At 52.4% G+C, this 12,140-nt stretch overlaps 1 protein-coding gene across 1 annotated transcript; it reads right to left on the bottom strand.

The window, feature by feature from the left end:
* Positions 1-875: 875 nt before the first annotated feature.
* PIGP (phosphatidylinositol glycan anchor biosynthesis class P) lies at positions 876-11,649 on the bottom strand. The gene is made up of 5 exons (XM_056119244.1): positions 11,558-11,649; positions 10,872-10,976; positions 6,196-6,268; positions 3,827-3,945; positions 876-1,087 (listed from the first exon to the last, which is right to left on the bottom strand). Exons 2-5 carry the CDS (start codon positions 10,951-10,953, stop codon positions 957-959), a joined length of 405 nt encoding a protein of 134 aa, XP_055975219.1. The 5' UTR covers positions 10,954-10,976; positions 11,558-11,649; the 3' UTR covers positions 876-956.
* Positions 11,650-12,140: the final 491 nt, after the last annotated feature.

Here is a 12,140-nt window from a genome sequence, read left to right on the forward strand (position 1 = left end):
TGATTTACATTACCATTAGTGATAGCTAGGGTTTCGGGCATACAACATTCCAATGCCACACCCTCGCCGGACTGTCTGCTTTCCTCCACCAGAAAATTCTATTCTTTGGCTTTTTGGGACACACCCAGTGGTGTTCAGGGGTTACTCCTGGCTCTGCTCTCAAGGCATTACTCCTGGCAGTGCTCGGGGGACCATATGGGATGCTGGGAATTGAACCCGGGTTGGCCACACGCAAGGCAAACTCCCTTCCCGCTGTACTATTGCTCCAGCCCCTCCACCAGAAAACTTTTTTTTTTCTTTTGGGGGTCATACCCAGCAATGCTCAGGGGTTACTCCTGGCTCTGTACTCAGGAATTACTCCTGGAAGTGCTTGGGGGACTACATGGGATGCCAGGGATTAAAGCCAAGGTCAGCCGTGTGTGAGGCAAACGCCCTACCTGCTGTACTTCCACTCCAGCCCCCTCCACCAGAGAGTTTTGGGGCTGCAGCTGGTGGTACCTAGGGTTACTCTCAGCTCTGTGCTTGGGAACCATGTGATGCTGGGGACTGGACCAGGGGCAGACAATGCAAGGTAAGCAGCATTATCTGTTTTACCTCTCTGCACCACCCTCCTCAGAGAACTGTTATTACTACATCATCAGTTCCGAGAAAAGCACAATACAGTCAGGTACTGTGTATTTATTTGTGTTCCAGACACGAATCTGTCGGTAAGAATACACGCATTAAATGTATCCTTCCCCCAAATCTAAGAGTTTGCATTCTGGGTCTCTAAGAATAATGGAAGAAAGAACACAACTGCTCTTTAGAGCACTTGCAAATGTTCTCTGGATGGATTTGTTTTTACTGATAGTCATCTTTTAAAAAGGTATGCTACATAGTTATGCAGTATTTTTATTTAACTTAGCCATAATTATTATGTCAAAACAGAAAGCAAAATGTTTGGTGTTACATAGAATTTAGTGTTTGGCATATGTGTCCTTGGCTGCAAGAAAGAACATTTGGTTTACTTCACTGATGGGAATATCTCTCAGGGCTGGGATGGCCTCTTCCTGGTATTTCTTCTGCTGTTGATTTGCAGCATAGTTATCTGTCAGAAAAGAACAAGAAACTGATGACCCAAGCTGTTTCTTCTATCTTCTCTGTGGTTTATGGAGACCCACCATGTAGTTTTACTATGATAATGTTTGGAATAACAACAAATGCCATATTTAACAAAATTACAAGACAACTCAGATTCTTTCTTTAGAAGAGATTCATCAAGTAAAATGAAAAGCAGTACTTTTTGTGCCTCTAACTTGGAAAAAATGGTAATATTTCACTCTACCATATAATGAAGATTACAGTTTCATAGGGGCAGAATCATACCTAGGTTTACAAGATGTATTTAAACCAGGATGGCAAAGCTATTTAATTATTTGGTATAATCACTCACACAAACCTAACCTCTCCTTTTTGTAAAAACTGGTTTTTTCAATTTAGTTAAGAACATTAAAAGAAATATAAAAAAATACTATACGGTCAGAGAGAGCAAGTACAGGGGTTAAGGTACGCACCTTCCTTTGTTTGTTTTTGGGCCACAGCTGGTGATGCTCAGGGCTTACTCCTGGCTCTGAAGTCAGGGCCACCACTCGTGGTGGGCTTGGGGGACCATATGGGATGCTGGGAATTGAACCTGGGTGAGCCACGTGCAAGGAAAACGCCCTCTCTGCTGAAGGCATTTGACTTGCGTGCAGCTGACTCTGGACTGAGTATGACTGGACTGAGTATGACTCCCCAAGCCCCACCAGGAGGGACCCCTGAGCACAGAGCAGTAGGAAGCCCTGAGCACTGCTGAACATGGCCCGACCCCCACCCCCGCCCTCTAATAAACACTATGGCTGATTTTCAAAAGGCTCAGGGGGAAAAAAAAAAGAGAAAAAGTAAAAAGCAAACAAACACCAGAGAACTTGAAATACATACATCACTTCCCAGAATCCAAGTAAGTTCAAAAATCTGATTTTAGGTCTCTGGGTCTTTTTTTCTGTTTTTTTGGGTGGGGGGGCAAACCTGGTAATGCTCAGGGTTTACTTCTGACAGTGCCCAGGGGACCATGTGGAGTGCTGGGGATTGAACCTGGGGCGCTGTGTACAAGGTAAGCACTCTATTCACTGTGCTATCCCTCTGGCTCCTTTAACTTCTAAAATAAAAGAACTAAAAACAAACAAAAATCCTATCCTACAGGGCTGGAAAGACAGCCCAGGGTTAAGGCCCTTGTCTTACATGACCACAATCCTGATTCAACCCCAGGCACTACTTTGGGTCCCCCAGAGCACTGCCAGGAGCGACCCTTGAGCAGAGAGTAAGGTGCAGCCTCTGAGCACTGCCGGATGTGGCCCAAAGCCGCAACCTAATCACCACCGCCCAAAAAAAAGCCCAAAGGAAAACTCCATAAACATGTTCTGGCTTTCCTGCACACAGGGTGGGGATTGCGTACACTGTTCACCCTCAGGACAGGTCCCAGTCCCTCCTGATGAATGACTACCACCTGGGTCTACCTGTCATCTGTTTATTCTGATTCGTTGGTTGGGGGTGAGAGGGCGGCGCCAACACCTGGCAGCGCTCAGGCTCTATACCCATAGGTCACCCCTGGCAGTGCCTGGGGAACCAGGAGATGCAGGGATGGAACCCAGGCCTGCCTCATGCAGATCACGTGTTCCAAATCCCAGCGACCAAGAGCTTCCACAAGCAAGGCCCAGGTATGCGGGTTCAGGACTAAATCTCCAGGCTGCATGGTGGCAGAGGCACCGGGCTATCCCTCCCGGGCTCTCCATCCGCTCCACAGCCTGGTTATCATGCCCACAAGCTTCCTCCGGGCACCATCTTGGTGCACCAACAGCCCCGTTCCAGAGACGCCCAATTGAATCCCCAAATGGATTAGTGCCCTACAGAGATGTCTCTAGAACCCAACCATCTACAATCTAGGATCCCAGAAGCATGTGGCCGCTTTGTGGCCGTGTAAATTCTCATGATATTCAAAATGAGCAATGAAAGATAAATTATCTAGCATCTGCCCCTGGCAAGCAGGCTTGAATGGTGGTGGGAAAATTTGGGCAAAACATAATGCCCAAAAAGTAGAGAGAGAGAGTATTGGGGGAAATTGTCTGCCATGGAGGCAGGGTAAGGAATGGGATGGAGTGGGGGTGTTGAGGGTATACTGGAGACACTGGTGATGGAAAATGTGTACCGGTGGAGGGATGGGTGTTTGATCATTGTATGGCTGAATCCCAAACATGAAAGCTTTGTAACTGTATCTCACGGTGATTCAATAAAACTGAAAAAAAAAAAAATCCATGTGCTCCATGCTGAACCATCTCTCCAGTCCTACTTGCTATTCTTGATCAGCATTGTCTGGGTGGGATTATAGGAATTTCTCTCGGCCAAGTGGCTCTGGAATGAATTACAGAGCCGCGACTGTATGGAAAACACATTCAGTGAACTCAGGGCTCTCCGCCACATCTTCCTTCCTTCCACTGGCCAACTTTTTCTCTTGTATCACTGTGTTCAAACGTGCCTGAGTTTCTGTGTGCCTAGTCTTAGCTGACATTTTAACAGTGGTACAAAGCGGGCTAGAGTGACAGTATAGTACGTAGGGCACTGGCCTTGCCACCGGTCAAGCTGGGCTCGATCCCCGGCACTCCTGAGCCCACCAGGAATAATACCTGAGTGCAGGCCCAGGAGGAAGCTCTGAGCACTGCCAGGTGTGGGCCCCACACGAAAACAAAAAAAGGAAGTGCTAATACTTGGTCCCTCCAATCCCCCAGCTCTTTTTCCTTTGTAAAACATTTACCTGTGATTGTGTGGATGGAGTTCAGCGGAGAGGTGCTCATCATGTTTATTCCAAATAAGAGAACGTAGCCGACTACTACAGTGATGAGGAGGTAGATCGGCAGAGCAACTGCCCAGTACCTGTGGGAGAGAACAGTCAAGGAACGGGATATTCTGAAGAGTTGGTGTTCTCAGCCCATCACGAAGACAACACACTCTAACTTTTAAAATTAAACTACAAGGGCTAGAGCGATAGCACAGTGGGTAAGGCATTTGCCTTGCATACGGCCAACCCGGGTTCGATTCCCAGCATCCCATATGGTCTCCTGAGCACCTCCAGGAGTAACTCCTGAGTGCAGAGCCAGGAGTAACCCTTGAGCATTGCTGGGTGTGACCCCCCCCCAAAAAAAAGCAAACAAACAAACGAAATTAAACCACTGGGGCTGGACAGAGAGTCCAGCAGGTGAGGTGCTTGTTTGGCACATGACAGACTCCCAGTTCAATCCCTGGCACCCCATATAAGGTTGCCTCAGCTTCACCAGGAGAGATACCTGAGCACGGAGCCAGGAGTCAGCCCTGAGCACAGTTGGGTATGGGCTCCAAATTTAAAAAAATGTTTTATTCATGACATCCCACAGCCCACCCCCACTGACCCCAGTGTCTTGCTCCCCCCAAGGACATGGTCGGCCAGAGTGGGTTTTCCTGGTATTCATTCACTTCTGCCTCTCTCTGCACAGTACTTGGTCTTTTTTCAGTTTCAGGAATTTCCTCTGAACTTCCTAATGTGGCGTCGGAATTCCCTCATCCCCCATTCTCTCACCTCCTTCCTGTCCTCTTTCCATGGTCACATCAGCAGTTTGTATTTCATTTATTTATTTTGGGTCAGTAGATGGTGTTCAGGGAGCATTCCCCTGGTGGTGTTTGGGGGTGACATGGGAGAATGGTTTTGTTCCCAGGAGTGCTCAGAGGACCACATGGTGCCAGGGATGAATGCAGGCCTTCTGGGTGCAAGCAGGCAGTCGGCCATCTGAGCTGTCTCTGGGCATATACCAGCAGCAGGAAGATTTTTTTTTTGGGGGGGGGACATACCCAGAACTGCTTAGGGATCATTCTTGGGGACCACATGCAGTATTAGGATTGAACTAGGGTTAGCCACACACAGATAAGTGCCTTGTCCTCTGGACTATCATTTTGGCTCCACATACCAGTAGTTTTAAAAATGATTGTAGGGCTGGAGTGATAGCACTGCAGGTAGGGCATTTGCCTTGCATGCAGCCGATCTGGGTTCGATTCCCAGCCCCCGAGCACCGCCAGGAGTAATTCCTGAATGCATGAGCCAGGAGTAACCCCTATGCATTGCTGGATGTGACCACCAAAAAATGATTATAATAACTATAATCAGCAACTGAGCACTTGCACCAGATGGTTTCCTGAGCACTACTGGGTGTGGGGTTGGTGGCCTGAGTACCCCTGGGGTTGCCCAGCTAATCCCCGACACTAGCAGAGCAGCGCTGAATCCTCAGGCCCCTGCATTAAACTTTGGCCTCATTGGCCAAGAATCTCTGGGAAGGACCTTGGCTTTCCTGAGTGCAGCTGGCGAGGTCCGAACCTCGCAACCCCAACCCTCGCCTGCCAAATAACAAAGGACTCCAAGGCTCACACACCCCATCTTTAACTAGCAGTGTAGCAGAAAAAAACAACTTTTAATAATTAAAATAAGTTTTTAAAAATTTATGGTACTGATGTACTAGTTATTGCACCCCAATACCACCCAAGTGCCAGGACCCTTCACTCCATAGTGTCATCTCAGGTCTGATTCATCCCCCCCCACACCCCCTCTCAGTTATCCCCTCCTCAATAAAGACTTTAAAAAAAATCTTTAATTCTTATATGGTTATCTATGGATCTTAAAATAACATATGTAAGATTTGCAGCAGTAAAAAAAAAAATGGGGGGCCGTATCCAGTGATGCCCAGGGGTTACTCCTGGCTCTGCACTCAGGAATTACTCCTGGCAGTGCTTGGTGGACCATATGGGATGCTGCGTATTGAACCTGGGTTGACTGCATGCAAGGAAAATACCCTACCTACTGTTCTATCACTCTGGCCCCAAGATTTGCATATTATTATGAAAAAAAATCTATTCGATAAGATAACTAAAAGATTCCTATTTAATATATCATGGTGACCGAGAAATAGTACAGCAGGTAGGGTGCTGGCCTTGCATGCTGCTGACCTGGGTTCAATACCTGGTCTCTCATATGGGTGCCCTGAGCCCATCAGGAATGATTCCTGAGTGCAGAGCCAGGAGTAACTCCTGAGCAACTGCCAGGTGTGGTCCCCCACAAAAAAGACCCCCACCAAAAACAGAACAAAGATATATCACACTTACTTTTGAGGCCAGTAGGTGAGGCCTAAGGAGTTTAGCCAAGATTCAGGAACAAACGCCCACACGAGATACAGTACTGAGGAGGAGAAAAATGCGAAAGTCATTGAGGCCTGCTCCTTATCTCTCAAGGTTTGGATACAAATGAAGGGGCCTCTGCATCTTCTCTGATTCCCAGCCCCCCTTCAGTTCTCCCGGCTCCTTTTTTCATTCTTGCAATACTTACACAATTACCTCATATTAGTCATTTTTCCAAAAAATCGTGGCAAAGGAATGTAACATGAGGGCTGGAGAGGTAGCTCAAAGGGCTGGGGTTCATATTTCACAAGCCAGAGGGCCGGATTTGATACCCGGCACTGCATGGCGCCCCCCGGGTCCTCTGGGAATCCGCCGGATGGAAAGGCAAATTTCTGCAATCGTTTTGGAAGTGGCATGGAACTGTCTCGAGAAGCTAATTGACGAAGGTTCTAGCAATTCTACTTCTGGGGTATCTATCTGAAGAATACAAAATGTTAACCCACAAAGTTTTATCTGAGCCTAGAGAGAGAACAGGCGTGCAGAAGCATGCCTTGTTTGCCGTTCGATCCCAGGGCCCCAGAGGGTCCCCAGCATTGCTGCTGTGGCCTAGAGGCCCCTCTCACCCAGCACCAGTGGCCCAGGGAACCCCTGGCACCACGGACGGTTACAGTCGGAGTCACACTGCATCCTATCACCTTCACATGGAACCAATGAGCTGGCTGGTGGAGAATCACTGGGAGGTACCCCCCCCCCCCGAAAAAAAAAATGAAGTGTAACATTCACCTCAATGTTTATTACAACATTACTTAGAATAGTTAAAACAACAACAACAACAAAAAAAAACAACCAAAGTGCCAACGAATTGATGACGGAATAAAGAGGTGGTATTTATACAACGGACTACAATTTGGGTGTAAAATTAGGAAATGTTTGCCTTTGCAGTAACATGAGGCTCCAAGAGCTGTGTGTGTGTGTGTGTGTGTGTGTGTGTGTGTGGAGGCCCAAATGTGATCCCTGGGCACTGCCACTGAGTACCCTTGGTGGCCTAAGCACTGCCCGTCCTAAGCACGAACCCTCCCGTTGGCACAGCGGCACAGTTGCACACAGCAGTGCCAGGAGTGGCCCCAGACACCAGAGCACTGCTTGGGAGCTCTCCCTGACTCCTGCAACCAAGAAACAGAAAATACGGTGAGCGCTGGGGAGAGAGGTCGGGGGTAGGCGATCTGCATCCTCAGGCCCAGCACAGATGGCGGAAGAGCACAAGAGCTAATCTGAAACGTGGGAGAGGGGCCGGAGCGATAGCACAACAGTTAGCTCATTTGCCTTGCATGTGGCGAACCCGGGTTCGATCCCTGGCATGCCACAGGGTTCCCCAGCACTGCCAGGAGTAATTCCTGAGTGCAGAACCAGGAGAAACCCCTGAGCATTGCTGGGTGTGACCCAAAAAGCAAAAAAAAAAAAAAGAAAGAAAGAAACGTGGGAGAGTCTCTTGCACCCCTCACCAGGAGGCCCCAGCCAGTGGGGCTACCAGGGTGGCCATGGCGGGTATGGGCCACTTTGCGGTTCTCAACTAGCGCCTCATGCTTGCCAGACAAATGCCTTATGCCACGGAGCCATCTCCGAGGTCCCCCGAGGAATGAAATCAAGTAATGGGGAAAACCAGAAGCAGATACGACTTAGCTCAGTTTCGATAAGATGACGAGCATTCATGGAGACTGTACGAGATGCCAGGTGCTGTGCAATGGCATGGACTATGAAGGGAAAGAACAAACAGCCCAACCAGAAGGGCCCACACTAGCGCAGGGGTTCGAAATAAGCCAACGTGTCACAGGAACTTCACGTGTATTGTCTTATTTCCTCCTGTGTGGGGCTGTTCTTAGCCCAGATTTACAGACATGAAAAATAAATAGCTCAGGAAACTGAGGCACCAGGCTCCCGTCAGTGTTCATAGATGCTTCCAGGCAAGGAGGAGACAGGGTGGGGAGGATCCCCGGGAGCCCTTGGCGGTTGCCAGTGGCTGGAGCACAAAGCTGTGAGTCAAGAAGCGTGGCAGGAAACAAGGAACAAGTCCCCGGCCATGCAGAATCTTGCCCCGGCACAGCCACTGTGCTTTGGGCAGTCCGACGCCTGGCCACGTTCTGCCCTGGAGAGACTGCACAGTCTGAGGGGAAGCACCGGCCCCACCCCAAGCAGGAGCGACATTCAGGCTCCATTGTGAGGACTTGTGTGCAGAAGCACAGCGGCGGGGAAACGCTCCTGGGGGCTCAGGCTTTGAGTGACACTGAGTGGAAGGCCAGGTGTTCCATCCCCGTGCCCGCCGCATGGGCCAAATGCAAACCGGGTGGCTCTGCTGTCAGCGATCCCCAGGGAGGTGAGGGGTTTCGGCTACACCACTACCGGGTATGTGTGAGCACAAGTACCAGGGCCTGACTGCCCCACTGAGCACCACGGGAAGACAGACAGGCCCCGTGGGCAGGGTGCGGCATTCCTGGCGAGCTGTGTGCGAGCACTCGGGCTACCCTTTGGGAGCACTACAGAACATGCAAGAGTACCACGAAAGGGCAGCACACATGCCAGCACCATCAGCAGCATGCAGGCCTCCTCAAGCCCTGTTCCGCTGATGCTGAACTAGTTCATCTATGTTCGGTTTGGGGGCCACACCTAGTGGTGCTCAGGGAGCACACCTGGCAGGGCTCAGGGGCTGTATGGGATGCCGGGGATGGAACCTGAACGGGCTGTGTGCAAGGCAAGTGCCCTGCCTGCTGTACTATCTCTAGGGCCCAACGCTGAACTAGTCATGAGTATTATTGAAGTTTTCAAGTTACTTTTACCTGTAGTTTTTAAACCTTCAACTACTCTATGGAACAGAAATAGGGGCCGGAGCAATAGCACAGCGGGTAGGGAGTTTGCCTTGCACGCAGCCGACCTAGGTTCAATTCCCAGTATCCCAGATGGTCCCCCGAGCACGGCCAGGAGTAATTCCTGAGTGCATGAACCAGGACTAACTCCTGTGCATGGCCGGGTGTGACCCAAAAAGCAAAAAAAAAAAAAAAAAAAAAAAAAAAAATAGATGTGTACTTTGTTTGTTCGTTTTGGGGCCATAGCCTGAAGTGCTCAGAACTTACTCCTGGCTCTGTGCTCAGAGATCATTCCTGGTGGGTTCAGGGGACCATATGTGGTGCTCGGGATGGAGCCTGGTTCCCGCTGCACTGTATCGCGGTCCGGTGCATGGGATCGATCAGACAGCAGCCATTCTGCACAAGCACTCCTTGTTTCTATGCAGTTTTGCAGGCCTTGCCCGAATCGTGGCAATTAATTCTCATACCAGCAGAAAGAGGCCGTGGAGTAAAGTGAACAAAGCGAACAGTGTCTGGTTGGCTGCAGATTCCAGCTCTATCATTTCTGTCTGTGTGATCTGGCTACTCTAACCTAGCGAGCCTCAGTATTCTCATCTGTAAAATCAGGGTAATACTGGTATTAATACTGTGTGGACAGGGGAGGGAGCAGAGGGCAATATTAAAAAAAAATTATTAATACCTACTTTGCAAGAAGATCCTGTGCATGACAAACACTGGTAAACATCACCACTCATTTCTTTGTGTACGTGTGTGTGTGGCAGGGGAGGCCTTCCAATTGGTGCTTAGGGGGCCTGGAGGCCACTCGTGGTGATTCTATGGGCTTGCTCAAGACTAGTGTCCAAGGATTTGGTGCCGGGGGGGCTTCCAGGGCTGTACCTGGTGGAGTGCAAGGGACCACATGCAAGAAATAGGATCTTAACCTCTGTATTAACTCTGCACCCTTTAACTGGTGAAAACTGATTGCTCCGTGAGGTTGAGTAAAGGGCCCTAGAACACACAGTTCATCTTCAGTGAAGTCAGAAGCTGAATGTCTTTAAATTCTTCACTCCATAGGTTTTGCCCTCCTCTCAATTACTTGGCTGCCGACAGGCTCAGGCTTCTCTCTCCACAGCCCCCTGGCTGTTCCCCAAGCCCCCCAAAGTGGATCCTGGGCCCCCAATTTTCTCGCTTGTTTCCTCTCATTGTCAAATCCCTTGGAGGGCCAGGATGTGGGGCCAGCAGGGCGAGGGGGCCTGAGCTCCTGAGCTTTCTGGAGGAGCTTCCTCTTCCGTCCCAGCAGAAGGGGGCTGGGGGGAGGGCATGCTCTCACAAGGCCATGCAGCAGTTGCTTCATTTTTCTGCTCTCACTCCCTTCTCCGGGGCCTGTCGGAGCCAGACCAAGACATTCCATGCCAAGCCCTTCCCTCAAATTCAAGGCCTTCCTCTCACTTCCTCCTCCTCACTGGGCGGATGTCCCAGCTGGATTGCAGAGGCACCGGGAGGGGGTTCTTGTGCAGCAACTCTACCATCTTGTCCAGGGGACCCCTGATCTGCTTATTAAGTGGGATGGGTTTGATTCACTTTGCAAATCCTCTCTAGGGCTGTACAAATCTTTACCGGGATCAAATCTTTACCGGCATATGAAACTCTGAAACAAGCACATAAAACTCTGAAACAAACACGTGTTCCCTCCAGGCCGTCTCCAGAAGAGCCGGAGGGAGCAAGGAGGTGAGTTCAGGTACACGGGCCCGTCCAGGACCACCGTCCTGGGCCATCAGGAGAGGGTCCTGCCCATCCAACGGGGCAGGCAGTCGGGAAGGTACTTACTGAAGCCAAATTGGGAGCTTAAGTAAAGAACAAAGCCATAAATCGCTCTTTCTGGCAATGGCGACGGTGAATTTTCCACCATCTTCCCTGGGGCTTTAGACAAATCTGCGGGAGAGAAATAGCCAGCGTCAGTGATCTCCCCCGCTCCTTCACCATTGGTCTGCTATAACCTCATCGCTTTGCTATGGACACAGTCTCTGCACTGGGGTTTGGTTTTTTTTTTTCTCATGCTCCCCACCCCTTTTCTCCCCAATCTAAGCCCCTGCAACTTGCCCTCCCGCGCACACACCTTCCACAGCAGCCCCCTGCAGCCCCCTCGTGCACGCTCAAGCAGCCCCCTAGTAGCCCCCTCCAGCCCCGCGTGCACGCGCACAGCAGGACCCCAGCCAGAGCGCGCGGCCCCTGCAAGGGGGAGAAGCGGGGGCCCGCCGGAGGGCCCCTGAGGGGGGGAGGGACAGCCCAGGCCCGGCTCCAGGCAGGCCTGCGGGCGCCCCTTTCCAGGAGGGGGGTGGGGTGGGGGCAGCTCTGGACTTGGGGCCCTCCCCCAGCTCCCCCTCTCCCCAGCTAGCGCCCACCCGGGAGAGCCGCATGGCAGGGGTGGGGCCGGGGTGAGGGGGGGAAGGGAGGGAAAGGCAAAGCCGCGACGCCGCCGCCCGCCCCCCTTCGCCCCTCTCCACCCCCCCTACCCGGCCGGGGCGCAGGCGCAGCGCGACCCTCGCCTGGCTGGAGCGCGCCAGCGCCGGGGGCCCGCGGGAGGGCTCGGGCGGCCGGCGCGGGGGGGCAGGGGCCCGCGGCGCCACTGCGCCTGCGCACTGGCCCACGTGACGCGCCCGCGCCGCGGCTGGGTCTGGCTCGCGCCCGCCCCGGCTGACGTGGAGCGCCCGAGCGGCGGCGGCGGCGGCAGCAGCAGCAGCGGCAGCGGCAGCAGCAGCGGCAGCGGCGCGGGCGGCAGAGCGGCGAGAGCGGCGGCGGCGCCGACGGTGTCCCGCATCCGAGGCTCGCGGGCGGCGGGCCCGGGTGAGTGCGCGGCGGGGCCGCCGGGACGTCGTCTGCGGACGGCCGCAGCCCCCCGGCTGGGTGCACGGCCGCGGCCGCCCGAGGGGGGTGTGTGGCGCGCGGCGGGAGCCCGTGGGTGTGTCCCCTTTGTCTGCGGGGCGCGCGGGGTGCCCCTGGGCGTGCACGACCCCCGGCTGGGCCAGCCGGACGCCCCCGCGTCGCCGTCCCCCACCCCCCATCCGACGCCTTTGTGCGGGCGCCCCCGCCCCCTCC

This window comes from Sorex fumeus, unplaced genomic scaffold (genome assembly GCF_029834395.1).
Source record: "Sorex fumeus unplaced genomic scaffold, SorFum_2.1 ptg000041l, whole genome shotgun sequence".
In the NCBI taxonomy this organism is placed as follows: Eukaryota; Metazoa; Chordata; class Mammalia; order Eulipotyphla; family Soricidae; genus Sorex; species Sorex fumeus.